This window comes from Lampris incognitus, chromosome 6 (assembly GCF_029633865.1).
Source record: "Lampris incognitus isolate fLamInc1 chromosome 6, fLamInc1.hap2, whole genome shotgun sequence".
NCBI lineage: Eukaryota > Metazoa > Chordata > Actinopteri > Lampriformes > Lampridae > Lampris > Lampris incognitus.
Genome location: NC_079216.1, coordinates 25,327,210 through 25,349,341, shown reverse-complemented (window position 1 = coordinate 25,349,341; position 22,132 = coordinate 25,327,210). Strand labels below are relative to the sequence as shown.

General features: G+C 48.0%; 1 protein-coding gene and 1 non-coding gene across 2 annotated transcripts in view; both read left to right on the top strand.

The window, feature by feature from the left end:
• Positions 1-22,132, top strand: part of slc12a3 (solute carrier family 12 member 3) — a 173,401-nt gene that overhangs the window by 46,888 nt on the left and 104,381 nt on the right. The window contains exons 5-6 of the mRNA XM_056281635.1: positions 6,405-6,544; positions 10,881-10,991. Of these exons, the coding sequence (XP_056137610.1) occupies positions 6,405-6,544; positions 10,881-10,991 (251 nt within the window). The remainder of the gene's footprint in view (positions 1-6,404; positions 6,545-10,880; positions 10,992-22,132) is intronic.
• Positions 10,053-10,161, top strand: LOC130114874 (U6 spliceosomal RNA). Its single transcript, XR_008810467.1, has one exon. It is a non-coding gene; the product is annotated as a U6 spliceosomal RNA (small nuclear RNA).

Genomic DNA, 22,132 nt, shown 5'->3' with positions numbered 1-22,132 from the left:
CCAGCGTCACTCGCAGTCTGTGTCACACTCTAATTGCTCCCCGGAACCACAAACTAGGACTAACAATCATATGTGTTACAGTGTAATGCACCAGTGGTGTTCTATATTACTGAGCACATTGACCCAGCACTTACCAATTTAAAATAAGCAGCAAATACACCCAACATATATTAAATAGAATAGTAGATTATTTATTAATTGATAATATTTATAGATAATAAAATAAACCGAGATAAAACAAAAGAAAACAAACAACTCCCTTCAGAAAAACCACAAAGTACTGTCAATATTATAAACCAAGCGCTTGCCGTTGGGGCCCGTTGGTGCACCGAGGCAACTTCAACCGCTCGCTCCTCGGACCGATGTCAGCTCCCTGAGCCGATGGTTTTACCTCAATTCCCGTAGTTTAGGGTGCAAACCGTGTGTGCGTCCGTCAGTGCAAGTGTAGGCCACTCACACGCGCCTCCACTCAGTCCACGAGCCTGGGAACCGTCAACCTTCAGCTGCCTCCTGGCTAGCAGCCGAAGCAAGTCCAGTGAGCACCGCCACCAAGGAGGCAATCAAGCCCCCGCAGTCAGCTCCTCCTCACGAACTCAGGAGATCCCTCACTGAGTTCCAGTTAGCCGAGCTCGCCATTATACACATAGTGTGAAAACTACACGAAAAATAGGCAAGAAATCGAGCCGAAAAACAAACAAAAAAATCGACTTAAAACAACTGGGAACGGTATTTTAAAGTAGCCGGCATCACTTTTTGTAAATAAAACACAGTTTTAGGCGGTTTTATTTACAATCCCGGGCTGCGCTTCCCTAGCCATCCTTCCTTCTTCAGTGTCCACCCGGACTCCCAGATTCCTCTGCGATTTCGCGGCTACAGTGCATTAAGAAATTATGACTGGCTCTTTACAAAATTCAAACGAAAACACGTTAAATGATTGGCTCATCACAAAATTTCACCTCAACAGCGGAAATCTTTACATTACAAAGTGTAATGACCTTCTTTTCACTCTCACAGATGTAGTGTATTGGATCGAGCACTCGGTGCTCGATTGTGTTGGACTGTCACCACTACTGAGTTCTGTAATACACTGGTCGAGCCTAGTAGTGTGTGATGTCTCCGTCAGTAAAGATGAGACTTGTGCCGCATCCTCGTCTCCGTGTACTTATATATAATAGTGATTAAGTTAGTAACCCACGAATAGTAACACTACAATAGTGTACATAAGAGAAGTCACAACATGGTGTCAGAAGACGGAGTTACGGTATAATTCGAGGGCGGTACTTCAGCGATTTCGCTGGTAGCTGAGGCAGCTAGCTAACACGTGCTAGTCTGAGCACAAATATGGAACAGTTCAAGCCGCCACCACCGCTGATACTTACCGGGAATGTCGCAGAAAACTGGAGAAGATGGGAGCAGCGTTTCCAGCTGTACATGACCGATTCAGGTGCGTTGGATAAGGAAGAGACGGTTAAAATAGCCATTCTGCTTCACACCATCGGCGAGGAGGCGCTGGAAGTGTATAACACACTCACCGTCATCCCAGAAGGAGACGACGAATCGATGGAGGACGTTCTGAAAGCCTTCAAGGACTACTGCAGCCCTCGGAAGAACGTCGTGTTCGAACGCCATCAATTCTGGTCGCACACGATGTCAGCAGGAATATCGGTGGACAGATTCATCACAGAGCTGCGCCAGAAGAGCAAAGACTGTGAGTTTGGCAGACATGAAGATGACATGATAAGGGATAAATTAGTGTTCATCATAAATGATGCCCGTTTGAAAGAAAGACTGTTACGTGATAATGAGCTTACTTTGCGCAGGGCCGTAGAGATATGTAGATCAGCCGAGCTCGCTAAGTCACAAATACAAGCGATGCAGACGTCACATGTTGTCCAAGACGCCTCAGTGGAGGCACTGAAGAAAGCAACAGGGCAAACGCGCACGGGCAGCTGGAACAAGAACAAAACGAGCAGCAAGAGGCATGTAATAACAACTCTCTGCCACAAGTGTGGAAATAAACATGAGCCCCGTCAATGCCCAGCTTATGGTGCAGTGTGCCACAAATGTGGTAAGAACAATCATTTTTCCAAGGTGTGTAAATCAAGCACTGAAAAAAGCGGCAATTACAAGACAAAGACTGCATAATCTAGAAAGTGAAATTGATTCCTTATATGTAGGCATGATTGGAAAATACAAAAACAAAGCAGCCCACCAAGCTAAAGGCAATGTATGGCGTGAAACAGCCACGGTCAGAGGCATAGCAATTAACTTCAAGTTGGACACAGGCGCCGATGCAAATGTGCTTCCTATGCGCGTATTCCGGCAGCTACCAGGTCCCGTTCAGTTACGGCCCACAAAGACTGTGCTGATTGCTTTTGGTGGTGCACGACTACCCTCAGATGGTGTTGCATCTCTAGATTGCCGCACGTCTAAGCATACGGCTATATTGGACTTCCATGTGTCTAGCCGAGCTGACAAGCCAATCCTGGGTGGAGATGCGTGTGAAGAGCTGCAGCTGGTGAGAAGAGTCGAGGCACTTGCAGTGGAGTCCCCACAACCAGCAAAACCTCCGGCCACCAAAGAGGAGCTGCTGCAGAGGTATGCGGAGGTCTTCACAGGATTAGGCGAATTTCCTGGAGTTCATCACATACACATTGACCCCAGCGTCACGCCTGTGATTCACGCGTGCAGGAACGTACCACTCTCCATCATGGACTCACTAAGAGAGACACTCACAGACTTGCAGAACAGGAAAGTCATAACTCCTGTCAATGAACCTACAGAATGGGTGAACAGTCTTGTTGCCACAAAGAAAAAAAATGGTGCGCTAAGGGTATGTTTGGATCCTTGCAACCTGAATGAGGCAGTCAAGCGTCAACACTACTCCATTCCTACACCGGAAGACGTGCGCAGCAGGCTAACAGGAAAATCCATCTTCTCCATCCTAGATGAAAAGGATGGATACTGGCAGATCAAGCTAGATGAGCCGTCGTCTACGCTATGCACCTTCAACACGCCGTGGGGCCGGTTCCGCTTCCTCAGACTCCCATTCGGGATCAAATCGGCCAGCGAAGTGTTTCAACAAAAGAACTGTGAGACCTTCGGCGATATCCCAGGTGTGTACATTATAGCAGACGACATGATCATCGCAGCGTCATCAGAGCGGGAACACGATGAAATCCTGCAGAAAGTAATGGAGAGAGCCAAGACCGCACATGTGAAATTTAACAGGGACAAGATCCAGTTTAAAGTTGATACTGTAAAGTACATGGGACACGTCATCACGGCAGCAGGACAGAGAGCTGACGACACAAAGATCAAAGCGATTGTCGACATGCCAACCCCGGAAGACAAACAAAGTCTCCAACGTCTGCTGGGAATGACAAAATTCCTAGCGCAATACATACCAAACGAAGCCTCACTCACGGCACCCCTCAGACAGCTGCTCAAGAAGGATGTAGCGTGGCAATGGTGCCCGCACCACAGCTCAGCGCTAAAGGCACTAAAGACCATCCTCACACAAGCCCCTGTGCTGAGATACTACGATCACAAGCAGCCTCTCACTCTACAAGCAGACTCCTCAAAGGATGGACTGGGAGCCTGTCTGATGCAGGACGACCGCCCATTGTGCTATGCCTCATGAGCGCTCACCGACACAGAAAAGAGGTACGCACAGATAGAGAAAGAGTTGCTCGCTATAGTGTTTGCTGCTAAGAGTTTCCACCAGTATGTCTACGGCAGACCAGTAACTGTCCAGTCCGATCATAAGCCTCTGGAGGTCATCATGCGCAAGCCGCTGAGCAAAGCACCTGCGCGGCTGCAAGGTATGCTTTTACAACTGCAGAGGTATGATCTGAGTGTAACATACACACCAGGCAAGCACATGTACATTGCCGACACACTCTCACGCGCTACAGCTAGCAGAGAAGGTGACCATATTGATGAAAACCCTTGTGATGAGAGAGTTGTGTATGCCTTGGATGCCACAGATGCCTTGAGCGAGGAAACACTCAGCCAATTAAAGAAAGCAACGGCAGCAGATAGCGTGCTGCAAGCTGTGTGTGAGAAACACAAGAAAGGCTGGCCCATGAAAAAGAAAAGTTTGGACAGAAAACTACACGCCTACTGGGCAGTAAAGGACATTATAACCATGGAAGATGACATTGTCTTGGTCGGAGACAAAATCATCATACCCCAGAGCTTCAGGAGCACGATTTTGGAGAAGCTGCATCTTGCACACCAAGGAGTGCAGCGCACAAAAGCCAGAGCAAGAAAGTCTCTCTACTGGCCTGGCATGGCACGAGATATAGAGGCAATGGTGGAAAAGTGTGTGCAATGCCAGCAGCTACAGCCCAAACAGCAGGCTGAGCCACTTATGCCGCATCAGGTCCCAGAACTGCCATGGATGAAAGTCGGAGCCGACATCTTCGAGCTACACGGTCAGTCATACCTGTTGTTAGTTGATTACCTAACCAAATATCCTGAAGTGCTCAACATATCTGACAAAACAGCATACACAGTAATCCAGAAGATGAAGTCTGTGTTTGCCAGACACGGGATTCCTAGGGAGATAGTGAGTGACCATGTCCCATTTGCCAGCTATGAGATGAAGTCATTTGCAGCTTCATGGGAGTTCAAGCTCACACACTCCAGCCCAGGTTTTCCCTCTTCAAATGGCATGGCTGAGAGAGCCATAAAGACAGTGAAACATGCGCTGAAGAAGGCAATGCAGACCGGCACTGACCCACATCTGGTGCTGCTGTCACTGAGGAACACACCGGTGACAGGACTGGACGTATCACCTGCACAAATGTTGATGGGGAGAGTTCTACGAAGCACACTTCCGTGCTCCAGTGCTGTGCTGACACAATCACAGCACATTCACAGCAAGATCCGGAACCTGCAGTTCCGCCAAAAACAACGTTACGACCAGTGTGCAAAGCCCCTGCCAGTGTTGACCCCAGGAGACACCGTACACATGCAAACGCGGCGCGGCTGGGAGCCTGCCGTTGTCATCCGACAGCGAGATGAACCACGGTCCTACACTGTGCAGACACCGGCTGGGAGGAGGCAAAGAAGGAACAGGCAACATCTGAGGAAGATTCATCCGAGCCTATTCAGAGACACGGACAGTGAGGAACATTTTGACCCAGAGGTACAACCCTCACCCTCACAAGCGCCTGTGCCAGTCGACTCACCACCACATGACCTGCCACCACACGACCCTCCTCCGGTGACTACAGGCAGTACACCCACATGCTACACAAAGTGCGGCAGAGCAGTTAGGCGCCCTGCCAGATACAATGACTAACCTCAGGGTTCTTTTGTGTGATCATTCAAGTGTTAAGAAAAAAAAGAAAAAAAGAAGGTGAAACAAAGAGTACAAGGTGTGTTTAACCTGAAATGTTGCAAGATTGCTGAATGTTCAAAATGTTTACATGCTAACCACCAGAATGTGAAAAGGAAATGGTTTATGTTGTTTAATGAGAGTCATCTGTCATTTAAAAAAATGCTGTATTAATCATTGAAGTATGCAAGTAGAAAAGACTTGTTCAGTGTTAATGGCATAGTGTTAATGGTTCGGTAAAGCGTCTACTGTTGAAGCAACTGATGAGTAGGCCACATCTCAGTTGGAAAAGAGGGATGTGGTGTATTGGATCGAGCACTCGGTGCTCGATTGTGTTGGACTGTCGCCACTACTGAGTTCTGTAATACACTGGTCGAGCCTAGTAGTGTGTGATGTCTCCGTCAGTAAAGATCAGACTTGTGCCTCGTCCTCGTCTCCGTGTACTTATATATAATAGTGATTAAGTTAGTAACCCACGAATAGTAACACTACAATAGTGTACATAAGAGAAGTCACAACAACAGATTATAACACCGTTTCTGAATTAGCTGTGGAACTTCGGCATGTTTATTTCGCTCCATGCATAACGTGCACATAATCCGACTGACTCTCGTCTACCTCCCCGCTCCCGTGGCTGCTCTGTTTACTATCCCATAACTCCATGTGTCCTTAAAGGTGTATTCCCCTAATACTGAACATCACACAAAGCATCCTGGTAAATGTAGCAATTGGAGAAAAAATACAGGACATGTGCATTAATCATATTTTACAGGTCCTTACATGTATAATAGTTCCGCTAACGGTTCTGCCGACATGAAGTACAGCAGAACTGACAGGGGACACCCTTGTCTGACTGACCTCTCTATCCTAAATGTGTCTGTGACTATCCCATTGATTTTGATTTTTTTTGACCCCCCCCCCCCCCGCTTTTCCCTAACGTTCACACTTTAGAATGGCAACCCCCGGTATACCGTATAAGCCACACATTTACATACACATTTTCACACGTATACACAAAACCAAACACATGGACACATCCTCTCTCTGTTCTCTGTAGGTGGGACATACTTCCTGATTAGTCGCAGCCTTGGTCCAGAGCTGGGCGGCCCCATCGGTCTGATCTTTGCCTTTGCCAACGCTGTAGCCGTCGCCATGCACACAGTGGGCTTTGCTGAGACTGTTCAAGCCCTGATGCAAGTGAGTACACGTGTGTGTGTGTGTGTGTGTGTGTGTGTGTGTGTGTGTGTGTGTGTGTGTGTGTGTGTGTGTGTGTGTGTGTGTGTGTGTGTGTGTGTGTGTGTGTTGTACCAGGATCAACCCTAATTGTCAGGTAAAAAAGTCCCCAAATACATTGAAAAAAAGTCCAACTTTTTTTTTTTAAAATCTTTGCCAGTGTTTAATGTTCATAACATTAATTTTAGATTGAGCCCGAAATCAAGCTGTTATCAGGATCACGTTAAAGTAGATATAATTTTGGTTAGGAATTTAGTGGTTATGGTTATGATTAAAGGTGGCATAGTGGCGCAGTGGTTAATAATAATAATAACAATTACACTTATGTAGCACTTTTCTAATACTCAAAGTCGCTTTACAATAAACGGAGTGGAACAAGATGACAGATAAACATAACACAGACATACAGGGGTGGATGGGAAGGGGGGCTACGAGAGGGAGAAGCGGCAGCCACACACGATGCCAGCAGTACTCTCCAACTTGGACAGATACAAAAGGGAAAGAAAAACAAAAGTCCATAAATCACATAAATCACATATGAAGTCTGAAGCGGTGAGTCCCGACCAATGACCTGAATGTGGGCAGCCTGCAGCAGTGTCTGATGGGTTTGTGGAGGGAGTTGGGGAGGGAGTTGAGGGAGGGGGCAGGTCGAGCGCTCAGTCCCCAACCTGCCCCAGACTAGGGGTGGATGAGAGGATGAGGGGGGGGGGGGCACGAGAAGGCAATGGAGAAAATGTGTGTCTTGAGACAGGATTGGCAGAGTGGGAGGGATTCTGAGTCTCTAATGATTTGGGGGAGTGAGTTCCAGAGCCTGGGAGCTGCCCTTGAGAAGGCTCAGTCACCGAAGCCATGGAGGTTGGACCTGGGGGTAGAGAGAAGGGAGGCTGAGATGGATCTGAGGGACCGAAAGGGTTGGTAGGGGGAGAGGAGGTCGGTGAGTTATGGAGGAGCCAGTTTGTGAAGGGCTTTATAAGTAAGAACCAGGATATTGTAATTGATCTGGTGGGAGATGGGTATCATGTGGAGGTCTTTTAGAACTGGGGTGATGTGGTGCCAGGATTTGGTGAAAGTTAAAAGTCGGGCGGATGTGTTCTGGACCAATTGGAGTCTCTTGATAGAGCTGGCACTGATGCCATAGAGGAGTGAGTTGCAGTAATCAAGGTGGGAGGAGATGGAGGCATGGATCAGTATCTCAGCAGCAGGGCGTGTGAGAGAGGATCTTATTTTCGCAATGTTGTGAAGGTGGTAGAAGGAGGATTTGACCATTTGGTGGATATGTGGCTCAAGGGTGAGGGTGGGATCAAGGATCACACCAAGGTTGCGTGCCTGGGAGGAAGGGGAGACAGTAGTGCCATCGATGGTGAGTGCAAGGTTGTTGATTTGGGTGAGAGTGGACTTGGAGCCAATGAAGACGAGTTCGGTTTTTTCACTGTTGAGTTTGAGAAGGTTTTGGTGTATCCAGACTTTAATTGCAGACAGACAGGAGTCAATGTGAGAGAGGGGTGGATTGTGAGGGGATTTGGTGATGACGTATATCTGAGTATCATCAGCACAACAGTGGAAGTCCAAGTTGAAATAGCGGAGAATCTGACCAAGAGGGAAGATGTAGATGATGAAAAGGAGTGGGCCGAGTACAGAATCTTGGGGAACACCTTGTGTGACTGTGGATGGAACAGAGGAGTGGTTGTGAAGTGAGATGAAGTGTGAACTGTTGGAGAGGTAGGACTGGGGCCAGCTGAGTACGGTGCCTTCAATACCGACATCTTTCAATCTGGTGAGCAGAATGTTGTGGGTCATAGTATCGAAGGCTGCAATCAGGTTGAGGAGGATAAGGATGTTAAGGGCTCCAGTATCAGCAGAGGTGAGGAGATCATTAAGTACTTTAAGGAGCGCAGTTTCAGTGGTGTGGAGTGGGCGAAAACTGGACTGGAGGGGTTCGAGTCTGTTGTTGGAGTATAGATAGGTTTGGAGTTGTGTGGCAACAATGCATTCCAGGGTTTTTGAGAGGAAGGGGAGGTTGGAGATTGGCCGGTAGTGGTTGAGGCAAGATGGCTCAAGACCGGGTTTCTTGAAAATTGGGGTGACAGTAGCAGTTTTGTAGGCAGAGGGGACAATTCCATGGGACAGTGAGGAATTGAAAAGGTTGGTGAGGTAGGGGCATATAGGGCAGGGAGGCATTTCTTCAGTAGGGGGATGGGGCGGGGATCAAGGGAGCAGGTTGTGGATTTTGATGAGCTAATAAGTTCAGAGATAGTGGTAGGGGCAACTGGAACAAACCGGTAGAGGTGGTGATCAGGGGGAGGGGTAGGGTGGTCAAGAGGAATGGGGAGAAGAGGGGCAGGAGTAGTTACTGCTGAGTCAGATGCAGGGGACAGTGATTTGTTGATAGCGGCGATTTTGTCTGCAAAAAAATTGGAGAAATGAGTTGCATTGTTCAGGAGTAAAGTTGGAGAGGGCATTGGCACAGGGCTTGAGGAGGTTGTTTACAGTGGAGAAGCGGGTGCAGGGGTTACAGTTGGAATCATTAATGATGGTGGAAAAATAGGCAGACTTGGCGGTGGTGAGGGCATCTTTGTAGGCAGAGAGGTGGAGGTTGTGGGCTTCTCGATGTACAGTGAGAGATGTTTACTTGACAAGTCGTTCCAGTTGGCAGGCAGTCTGTTTCATTGTGCAAAGCTCAGGTGTGAACCAGGGTGCAGAGGTGTTAAAGGAGACTGTTTTTGTTTTGAGAGGGGTGAGTGTGTTGAGGGAGGCAGACAGAGTGGCGTTGAGGTGATTGGTGAGATCATCAGGTGAGGTAGAGGCTGGTTCCAGGGGGAGAGCAGTGGAGAGCAGATCAGAGAGTTGGAGGGGGTCAGTAGATTTAGTATTGCGGAATGTTATTTCTCTGAGGAGGTGTGGCCGAGGAGTTGGGGATGGAATAGTGAACTGGATGAGATTATGGTCTGACAGAGGAAATGGGGATGAATGGATCTTGTGTACCGGTGGGTTACCGCGGTCGCCTCACAGCAAGAAGGTCCTGGGTTCAAGCCCCGGGGTAGTCCAACATTGGTGGGTGGTCCTGAGTCATCGTCTCGTGTGGCATTTGCATGTTCTCCCCATGTCTGCGTGGGTTTCCTCCGGGGGCTCCAGTTTCCTCACACAGTCCAAAGACATGTAGGTCAGGTGAATCGGCCATACCAAATTCTCCCTAGGTATGAATGTGTGTGTGGGGGGGGGGGGGCCCTGTGTGACAGTTTGGCGGCCTGTCCAGGGTATCTCCTCGCCTGCCGCCCAATGACTGCTGGGATAGGCTCCAGCATCCCCATGACCCTGACGGCAGGATAAGTGGCTCGGAAAATGGATGGATGGATGGTTAAGATTAAGTCAATGTCAAGAAGTGATTTTAGATAAAAAAACAAGGTTTTCAGTTCTACTAAAATATTATATTTATGGTAATGCATGCATTTTAATTTTCATTGACATTTCGAGCGCATTGCTTCGGCAATACATATACTAAAATTGGAACGATACAATAGAGAAGATTAGCATGGTCCCTGCACAAGGATGACACGCAAATTCGTGAAGCGTTCCTCATTTTCCAGTTTCTTCCCACAGTCCTAAGACATGTAGGTCAGGTGAATTGGCTGTACTTCCCGTTTCTTCCCACAGTCCAAAGACATGTAGGTCAGGTGAATTGGCCGTACTAAATTGTCCCTAGGTGTGAATGTGTGTGTGTGTGTGTGTGTGTGTGTGTGTGTGTGTTGGCCCTGTGATGGCCTTGGCAGCCTGTCCAGGGTGTCTCCCTGTCTGCCGCCCAGTGGCTGCTGGGATAGACTCCAGCATCCTGTGACCCCGATTGGGATAAGCGGCTTGGATAGTGGATGGATGGATGACATTTCAAGCCTTAATTATGGATAGCATGGTGGAGAGAGAGACAGGAAACAGGGTAAGGAGAGCAGGGGGATGACATGTAACTAAGGTTCCCGGCTGGACTGTAACGCTGCAATAAGGCCAGAGCCCATGTGATACGCACTCTCCCGGCTAAGCTACCAGGGTGCCCCATGTGTGTATTTTATTTAGTAACATAGTATCAGCTTGTCCTGATCCATCTCTACAACATGCTTGCAATAGTGCAACTCTTCCAGACCTCCCAGAACTTCTAAACACAGACAAGATCAAGAGATTCCTAAGACTCACTGTTTGTGTAACCTGATAGCCAAGTCTAGCCCACCTGTGCTTTACTCTGCATACATGGAGGGTACATTGGATGTTTCTTGAGACTCCTCACAAGACTGAAATCTTGACTTTACTTCCTCAGGAGAATGGAGTTGCCATGGTGGACCCAAGCAATAGCATCCGCATCATTGGTATCATTACTGTGACATGTCTGCTGGCGATCTCTTTGGCTGGCATGGAATGGGAGTCAAAGGTTTGCACATCTTTGGTTTCACAAGAGGCCAAGGCAAAAAAGTGCAATAGGTTATGCACATTGAACATATATTTTGCAAATATATTTGGAAGGCATAAGAAGATTGGTCTAATGCAGTAGCTCTTCTGCAGGAACCAAGGGAAAGGTGTATTCTCTTGTCCTGGGACATAAACAATGGAGTTTCAGGAATGCAGGCAGGCAGATGGACAGACAGACAGAATCAGGCATTGGCTTTATGGTCATCCGGTTATCTCAGATAACTGAATTCCGTGGGAAAATTGATTGAACACTTAAGGTATCATTTGGATGACTAAAAACAAGCTGATGAGATAAAGTAGTATTAGCAAACTTATATTTGGCATGAGATCTAAGATTTATTCAAACATTTTTATTAACTTTTAATTTATAAGACAACACATTTGCTTAGTGTCTCAAAGAAAACAATTAGCAGCTACCACATGTCTGCTCAGCTTTTAGTGGCAAGTTTTTTGAATCAACTGTTTTTGATTGCAGATTGTCATTTAAATTTCTGGGCTTTCATTCACTCAAATTTCATGTCTGTCCTAAGCTTTGAGTACTGGTTAAATAAACAAAATGCGAACTTGTAAAATAAATTCTGACAATTTTGGATGAAAAATGAGCTAAACTTTCTTTTCAAATTATCCAATTGTTCCTAATAAAACATGTCCCATTGCCTACAAAATGTATAGAATAATATTCAAGCTCTACTTGTGAAAGGAACTTTGTGATCTGCGCTGTTTTTGAATTGAGGTGGTTTCTGACCACATACAGTAGCCTTGAGTTCCAGTTGTTCAACTGATTATTTGACTGGAAACATTTAACTGGTACTTGTGGTTGTTCTCGTGTAATGGAATCAAGCACTTTGTTGCTTGATCCCGTTAAAAAAACACAAACAACACAAAGATTATCAAAAAACACTGTTTACGACTGTAAATAATAGAATGAAGCCCTCACTTCGGTGGTTTGACTCACTTTTGTTTGGGATGACCTCAATTCTTGAGAGACCATCTGAAAATGAGCTATTGGCTGCCCCATATCAAAATTTTCCCATTCCCAACTCGTCAAATACAGCAACTTGGTCAGTGGCCTTGCGCTTCAAACCATGATGCTCGAGTTACCCCTTTAGCATCAGTTTGGCACATGCAGGGCTGTTCAATAGATATCAATGGTGTAGTGTTACAGTTGAAGAAAACAGCACAGTCGCCAGAGTAAAATGTTAGCATTTTACGTTTCTGCAAACCACAGATATGTAAAAGTTTTGATGTTTCTGAACCAAAAATATACTTTATATGAACATTTCATCTTATAGCCAATGTTGGTGGAGCCTGCGTCCAAGTCATGTGACTTTCATGTCTCTGTATGTGAAAAGAAAAAAAAACTGGCTGACATTCCTTTTATTCCCAATGGAAAATGCAACATTTTAAGATATTTTTGGTATTAAAATGCGTTTCGATAACTTTTTTGGGGGGGGGGGTTCCCGGGGGGGGCGGGGGTGGGTTCTCCCTTTTTCTCCCCAATTGTATCCGGCCAATAACCCCACTCTTCCGAGCCATCCCGGTCACTGCTCCACGCTATCCCCCCAGTTCACCTTCCCCCTGAACAGGCGCCATGACCGACCAGAGAAGGTGCTAGTGCAGTGACCAGGACACATACCCACATCCCACCCGCAGACACAACCAATTGTGCCTGTAGGGACGCCCGACCATGTCAGAGGTAAGTAACACAGGGATTCAAACCGGTGAGCCCCATGTTGGTAGGCAACGGAATAGACCGCTACGCTACCTGGACGCCTTTCGATAACATTTCTAGCTCAAAAGAATCAAAATCAGTTTATTTGGCCAAGTAGGGCTACACACAAGGAATTTAACTCCAGTTCATCCGTTGCACTCTGTGTACTAATACAGAATAGACATACAGTTAAAACAAAGACAAAATGGTAAACATGAACATTTAACTACTATGTACAGATATATGAAAATTATATTGTGAAAATATATGTTTTAACAGGAAGACAATAGTGGAATACATATGTTACCAGGTTACTTTATGAGATAGGTGGACATGACATAGTATGCATATAGACACTATAAAGTACATTACAGCATGCTTAGATTTATTTTTGACCATGATATGTTGAAACTGGGTTTAAAATACAGGATGTATAATCATATATAATATATATAGATAGATAATTTAGGATATAGTAATATATAGGTAACACTTTATAACTACACAAATGAAGCATTAGTTAAGTATTAGTAACTACTGAATTCATCATTTATAAAGCATTTGTAAAGCAAGCCATGCACCAATGTGTTAATAGATGTTTTATAAATACTTATTAATACTGCAATTCATAATTAATTCATGTGCAAATGTACATCTAAATAGTTTGCTAATCACGTACTTACACTTTCTAAAGGATCTTATGACCCTTTAGACTTTTGTGAGTCTGAAGGTACTGCTGGCCTTTCAACCTCATTTGTAAATGCTTTGTAAGGCATAGATAGTCCTCACTTTAGATGACGTTGTGGTGGACACGTATTGGGGATAGAATTCACCCCAGGAACTAAGGGTTAAGTCAGGGTTGCCCTGGCAGGTTAACGCAGGGTTAAGTTATGGTTGTTCAGCCAGTTTTCTGATTATTCTTGCCGCCTCCGCTCAGTCGAGCTGTGGTTTTGTTGTCTCTCTGATTTACCGTTGATTAAAGAAAGTTGCCTACACGGCTAAAGTGTGAACCTACGGTCTTCTCCGTTCCTTCGGCTCTACACTGGTGACCCCGACGTCGGTTTTCGGATAAGTTTTCTGAAACCACACACATTATGGCTACGAACGCCGTTGCAATTAAACTGCCGGAGTTTTGGGAGTCTTCCGCGGCTACATGGTTCGCGCAGGCTGAAGCACAGTTCGCGCTCAGATACATAACAGCAGACGAGACCAGGTACTACTACGTAGTGGCAGCCGATGGTAAATACGCCGCACTTAAAAATCTCCTCCTTGAAACTTTTTAACTGTCAACAACGGAGAGAGCACGTCGCCTCTTCGCAATTCATGGCTTGGGAGATGGCAAACCATCGGAGCTAATGAGCAGGATGTTAAATCTACTGGGTCAAGAAAAGCCATGTTTCCTGTTTATGGAGCTGTTTCTGCGCAACATGCCGCCCCACGTCCAGACTGCGCTCGCTAACTCCACCATCACTGATCCCCGTGAGCTGGCAAAGGAGGCTGACCGATTCTTCGTCGCTACACAACGTTCCTCCCATGCTGGGGAGCTGGCTCCTACCTTCACTGGCCCCCCGCCGACATCGCGGGCGTGGCCCGACGGTGGCGCCACAGCGTCAGACCGCTACAAGCCCTCTGGACTCTGTATGTACCACGCTAGATTTGGTGCGAAAGCTAAACGGTGCCGTTCCCCCTGTAACTACAAGCCGACGGGAAACGAGAGGGCCAACACTCAATAGTGGCCATGAGTGTTGCCGATACGAGCAGGCTACTCTTCATCCTCGACACCATCTCCGGTCGGCGATTTCTCTGTGACACGGGCGCACAGAGAAGCGTGCTCCCTGCTACTGACGTCGACATCATGGGCGGGGAGCGGGGCCACCAGTTGGCGACGGCTGACGGCAGCCCTATCCACACCTACGGCGTGCGGTCTGTAGAACTGTGTTTTGGTGGACAACGTTTCACGTGGGAGTTCGTCATGGCCAATGTAACGCTTCCCCTCCTCGGAGCTGATTTTTTGTGCGCTTACGGTTTGCTAGTGGACATTCAGAACAGCCGTCTGGTCGACGCCTTAACCTTCTCTTCCTTCGCATGTACGCGGGGGGAAGCGGCCTATGCAGATCTAGCCAACTCTCTCTCAGAGGCAGACAAGTTCAACCGCCTCCTCGCTGAGTTCCCTGACCTCACGCAGCCTACCTTCTCTGCACCCACCGCTAAGCATGGGGTGGAGCATCACATTGCTACGAAGGGGCCCCCGGTCTACGCCAGAGCCAGGCGTCTCGACCCCGCCAAACTCGCCATTGCCAAGTCTGAGTTCGAGCACCTGGAACGCATGGGGATCATCCGCCGCTCTGACAGCCCGTGGGCGTCCCCACTCCACATCGTCGCTAAGCCTGATGGAGGTTGGCACCCATGCGGGGACTACCGCCGACTAAATGACGCCACCACGCCCGACCGCTATCCTGTCCCGCATATCCAGGACTTTTCTGCAAACCTGTCTGGCAAACGCGTCTTCTCAAAAGTCGACCTGGTCCGCGGTTATCATCAAGTTCCCTTGCACCCCTCGGACATCCCCAAGACAGCGGTGACTACCCCATTCGGCCTATTTGAATTCTTACGAATGCCATTTGGACTCAAAAACGCGGCCCAGTCCTTTCAGCGGCTGATGGATTCAGTGCTCCGTGGCCTTCCTTTCATCTTCGTCTATTTGGACGACATACTCATCGCCAGCGCCTCCGAGGATGAACACCTGTCCCATCTTCACGCCCTCTTCACACGCCTCAGCCAGCATGGGCTGATCGTCAACCCGGCGAAGTGCCGGTTCGGGCTGACAGCCACTGATTTCCTCGGGCACCGCATCACTGGGGACGGGGCGGTCCCCCTGCCCTCAAAGGTGGAAGCGGTGGCTGCCAGCTCGTGCGCTCAGGGAGTTCATCGGGATGGTGACATTCTACCACCGCTTCATTCCCCGAGCCGCCTTTATCATCCGGCCACTGTACGAGGCGCTGAAAGGCAAGTCTCCCAACCAGGCGGTCGACTGGACAGCAGAGCGGGACCGTGGGTTCACCGAGACTAAAGCTGCGCTCTCCCAGGCTACCCTGCTAGCGCATCCTTCACCTACAGCGCCTATTTCCATAACCACGGATGCATCGGACTATGCTGTCGGTGCGGTTCACAAGCAGTGGGGGGGGGGGGGGGCTTGGCAGCCTTTGGCCCTTTTCAGTCGCCAGCTTACACCCCGAGAGTTCAAGTATAGTACTTTTGACAGGGAACTCCTCGGTCTCTGGCTCGCCGTCCGGCATTTCCGGTTCCTGCTAGAGGGCCGCGAGTTTACTGCGTACGTGGACCACAAGCCCCTCACGTTTGCCATGTCCAAGACGGCCGAGCCATGGTCCGCTCGCCAGCAGCGACAACTCTCCTACATTTCGGAATTCACTACCGACATCCAGCACGTCGCTGGTAAGTCTAACCAGGTAGCTGACTGCCTCTCTAGGGCAGTGATTGGAGCGGTCCACCTAGGCCTGGACTATGCACAGATGGCCGCTGACCAGGCCACGGACCCGAGCATCCTCCGTCTCCGGACCTCCGACACGGGGCTCCGCCTGCAGGACGTTCCTTTCAGCGACACAGGTGTCACCCTCCTGTGTGACGTCTCCACAGGACAGCCCAGGCCCATCGTCCCGGACAGCTGGAGACGCCAGGTGTTTGAAGCTGTGCACGGCCTCTCTCATCCAGGCGGTAAGCCATCCGTGCGCCTGACCTCTGCTAAGTTTGTGTGGGAGGGACTTAAGAGAGACGTGAAAGCGTCGGCCGACTCGTGTGTTGCTTGTCAGCGGGCTAAGATACACCGCCACATTAAGGCGCCCCTGGAACGCTTCGCAGTGCCGGAGAGACGATTTGACCATGTCCACGTCGACCTGGTTGGTCCCCTACCCCCCTCCCATGGGTTCACCTACCTCTTCACTGTGGTGGACAGGACTACGCGCTGGCCTGAAGCTGTTCCCCTGGCATCCACGACGTCTGCTGATGTGGCCCGGGCTTTTATTGGGTCGTGGGTCTCACGTTTCGGTACGCCTTCCGATCTTTCATCTGACCGCGGGCCACAGTTTACCTCAGAGTTATGGAATGCTGTGGGTGAGGCTCTGGGCGTCAAGCTTCACCGCACTACCGCCTACCACCCTCAGGCGAACGGCCTATGTGAGCGCTTCCACCGGTCCATGAAGGCTGCGCTTCGGGCTACTCTCAAGGACTGCAACTGGGTCCACAAGCTCCCATGGGTCATGCTGGGCCTGCGGACCGCCCCGAAGGAAGACCTACAAGCCTCCTCTGAGGAACTGGTGTACGGCACGCCGCTGCGAGTCCCAGGCGATTTCATGCCCAACGCAACGCGTCCCTGGTCAGCTGTGGACCAACGAGCGTCCTTGCTGGACGGGGTCAGAGCTTTCACATACCGCCCAACATGGCGCTCCGGTGTCCCAGGTGCCCCCAGGTCTGCAGTCAGCGGACTACGTGTTCATCCGTCACGACGCACACCGCCCCCCTCTGCAACCACCTTATGACGGCCCCTTCCGCGTCCTGGAACGGGGAACTAAGCACCTGGTGGTGGATTTTGGGGGCACGGCCGAGCATGTTTCAGTGGACCGAGTTAAACCCGCACACATGGACTTGACGCAGCCGTTGGAGTTAGCCCAACCTCCTCGTCGCGGTCGTCCCCCGGCTCCGCCTCCTCCCCCCGTGGAGGCCCGCGCTGCCTCTTCTGCTCCTCAGGCCGACCTCCAAAGGCCCGCGTCAATGCCTCCCAGAGACACTCCGGCCCCTGTTACCCGGAGCCGCCGCGGACGGCCTGTCGTCCCCCCGCGCCTGCCTGACTTCGATTACTAGGGCGAATTCTGGGGGGGGGGGGGGGCTCATGTGGTGGAAACGTATTGGGGATAGAATTCACCCCAGGAACTAAGGGTTAAGTCAGGGTTGCCCTGGCAGGTTAACGCAGGGTTAAGTTATGGTTGTTCAGCCAGTTTTCTGATTATTCTTGCCGCCTCCGCTCAGTCGAGCTGTGGTTTTGTTGTCTCTCTGATTTACCGTTTATTAAAGAAAGTTGCCTACACGGCTAAAGTGTGAACCTACGGTCTTCTCCGTTCCTTCGGCTCTACAACGTCATACAAAATACTTTAACAAATAATAACTTCCTGATTTAATCATGAGTTGCAGTATTAATAAGTATTTATAAAACATCTATTAACACACACTAACCATTGGTGCATGTCTTGCTTTACAAATGATGAATTCAGTAGTTACTAATACTTAACTAATGCTTCATTTGTGTAGTTGTAATGTGTTACCAATAATGATAATAATAATGTATATAATATATAATTTAGTAGGGACAGTTGATGTTCAGTGTTACAGGTATATTGCACGGGGATTGTTTCTGACACTCTATGACTGTTTTAAGTGTTCACCAGAGTGACGGCCTACACAAAACTTTCTTGTGTCTGGTTGTTTTGGCGTACAGTACTTCTTTAGAGCCTACTAGAGGGGAGGAGTTGGAACAGGTTGTGACCTGGGTATGATGAGTCTGCAATGATGTTTCCTGCCCATTTCCTGACTCTGGAAATGCATAAGTTCTTAATGGAGGGCAGGTTGGCACGATTGATTTTCTCTGCAGTCTTGACTGTCTGTTGTAATCAATCCCTGTCCTGTTTGGTGGCCGAGGCAAACCAGACAATGATGGATGTGCAGAGGAAAAACGGCATATTGTAGAATAGAATTGAATCAGCAGCTACTGAGGCAGGTTGAACTTCCTGAGCTGGTACAGAAAGTAGCTACATCACCATGTTGACCTGAAAGGACTGACTACACATGCACACTGGGGAGACTCACATCACACATAATAAACATTAGTCACACATTGGTGTGAGAGAAGGATAAAACATTGAAACAGGATATATACTATATATATATTTTAAAAAAGTGATGAGGAGGATGCCAAGCAGTGTCCTGGTAGTGACTACCATCACCATGGAGATCTGAGAGGAAGACAGATTACACGTGCACACAGTGTAGACTCACATCACATCATTCACATACACAGGAGAAAAGAAAGGAGAAGACAATATCCACAGAGAGAGAAATTACATGTGAGAGAAGAGAACTGGTTGCAATAATGAATAGTCTATACTCTATAATCTGGTCGGCAAAACATTGCTTGGTAAATTCAACACACAAACCAACATACCACAGGTCGTGAAGTACTCAACATTTTTTTGAACTTAGTTTTTATTTCAATTTCAGAACTTATACAACCAAATTCACAATTTTTCCTGCTGTTTTTTTTCAATTTTTTCAGCTGTACCTATATGGTTTATGTAGCGAGTAGGTTTTGATATGTAATGAGCGCGCATGCGCGAGTGTTGAGCCTTAAAGATATGCCCAGTAAAAGGTCAACGTTATGCCTTGATCTCCGGTCCACTCATTACTAATATAAGTACTATAAAGTACAAGACATGGTGTCAGAAGTCGTAGTCCTCGCCTCTAAGATGACTACAATCACAAGTGACCGGAATGATCCGTGCAGTTTGACTACGTGAGAAAATAACTTTTGAATTGGCCGAGTGAGCTAGCAGAGCTAACGCTAACGTGGAGCTGTGTTGATACAACGTTTGAGAGGAGCATTCGGAAGGTAAAACAGAATGGATTCTCTATTTTCAATAAGTCCGCATGAAGCATTTGACTTCGGAGACTTTGGTAGTTGGCCTAATTGGATCCGACGTTTAGAAAGATTCCGCATAGCGGCAGGACTAAATGCAAAGAGTCAAGACTATCAAGTTAACTCGCTAGTTTACACTATGTGAGACATGGCGGATGACGTTCTGACACGTTAGCACTGACGGATGAGGACAAGAAAAAGTACGACAAAGTAAAGCAAGCGTTCGATAAACATTTCATATGCAAGCATAGTGTGATCTACGAAAGAGCTAAATTCAACAAACGTAGACAGGAGCCTGGTGAGATGGTTGAAGCGTTTATTACTGCTGTGCATAAACTGGCTGAGCATTGTCAGTATGGAATTCTCCAAGATGAGATGATCAGAGACCGCCTTGTCGTAGGTATCAGAGACCACGGACTTTCAGAGAAGTTACAGCTAGATTCTGAGTTGACTCTCGTGAAAGCTATCACAAAAATCCGCCACAGTGGGGAAATTAAAAAGCAACAGCCTGCATTGAGACAGAGTAGCACAGATGGCACAGATGCAAACATGGATGCAGTTAGATTCAAGATCAAACAGAAATACTCTCCACACGGAAAAAGTGGTTTTAAACCAAAGGAAAGAGTGCAAAATAATGCAAATACTAAATGTGGCAGATGTGGGAAGACACATGAAAATTCATTCAATGTATGTCCTGCGCGCACTGCTGAGTGCAAGAAATGTAAGAAAAGGGGGCATTTTGCCGCTGTTTGTAAAACGAAAATGAGAGTGGAAGAAATTAAGGAAAATGACTTGGATGAAAGCGTAGAGACATTGTTCCTGGGCACAGTGAACTGTACAAAATCCAACACATTCTGGCAGAAATCGGTTGCAGCGACTGGTTAGCAGATGACGTTCAAGTTGGACACGGGCGCTGCAGTGACAGCTATCCCGGCACATCTGTATTCACAAAAGTGACATGGAAAGCTGCTACTAACAACCAAAAGACTGTGTGGACCAAGTAACTCACCCATAGAAGTGAAGGGACATTTTACTGCGGATATTAGTCACAATGGAATTGTAGCGAAGCAGCAAGTGTATGTTGTGCCAGGGTTAGTGACTCCTTTGCTTAGCTTACCAGCGATACAAGACCTCTGCCTGCTCATCCCTGTGCAAGCTATCACAGCAGCTGAGGTAAGCTACAAATAAACAATATCCCAGAGTTTTCACAGGCTTAGGTAAGCTAGAGGGAGAATACAAAATTAAATTAAAAGAAAATGCCACTCCCTTTGCCCTCGCTGTGCCACGCCGTGTACCATTGCCCTTAAGAGGAAAAGTTCAAGAAGAGTTAAAAAGGATGGAGGAAATGGGCATTATTTCTCTCATATAGGAAGCTACAGAGTGGTGCTCAGGAATGGTCGTAGTACCAAAACCTAATGGAAAAATTAGAATATGCGTCGACCTTACCCGCCTGAACGAAAATGTGTGCAGGGAGCGACATATTCTTCCAGCTGTTGATGAGACGCTAGCTGGAGCCAGGATTTTTTCCAAACTGGATGCCACTGCAGGTTTTTGGCAGGTGCCTATGCACAAAAATTCAGCCCCACTCACCACCTTCATCACACCATTTGGCCGTTATTGTTTTAATCGGCTTCCCTTTGGATCATCCGCGCCAGAACACTTTCAGAAACGTTTAACGCAGATGCTTGACGGCCTAGAAGGAACTTTGTGTCATGCGGATGACATCCTGGTGTTCGGTGCCACGCCGAAAGAGCATGATGACAGGGTGAATCAAGTGTTGCAAAGACTGCAGCAGCGGGGCCTAACTCTGAATGACAAATGTCAGTTCGCAGTGAAGCAGGTCAAATTTCTCGGACACGTTGTCAGTTCAGAGGGCATAAAAGCAGATCCTGAGAAGATTAGGGCAATTAGAGAGATGCCACCACCCAAAGATGTGGCTGACGGAAAACGCTTCATGGGGATGGTCAACTATGTGGGGAAATTCTCTCCTAACATCACAGAGCTCACTGGGCCAAACAGAGAACTCCTGAAAGCAGAAAACGTGGATGTGGGGAGCAGCGCAGCAGTGTGCCTTTGAAAAGGTGAAAAACGAGCTCAGCTCTACTGTCCTTGCCCAGTACAGTCCAGAGAAACTGACCAGGGTGTCAGCAGACGCATCGTCTTACGGATTAGGAGTGGTCTTATCTCAGCTTCAAGAACCTGGAGACTGGAGGCCAGTGGCCTTCATATCTCGCAGCATGACTGAAACAGAGCGCAGATATGCCCAAATTGAAAAGGAGGCCCTTGCTGTCACCTGGGCTTGCGAAAGATTTCAGAACTACCTCCTGGGCCTACACTTTGTGATGCGAACCGACCACAAACCGTTAATCAGTCTTCTCAACTCAAGGCCGCTGAATGACATCCCGCCTCGTATAATGTGCTTCAGATTGAGACTTCTGCGTTTTTCCTACTCAATCGTACATGTACCAGGGGAACATTTTATTGCAGCTGATGCTCTATCAAGAGCTCCACTGCAGCGTACTGCAACAGAGGAAGACCTTGCGCTTCAGAACGACATCATAGCTCAAATCAATGAGGTCATTCAGCAACTCCCGGCATCACCTGAGAAGTTGCTACAAATAAGAAGAGCACAAGAAGAAGATCCAGTGTGTAAGCAGTTGTCCTCCCTGATCCACACAGGATCAGAAAGAAG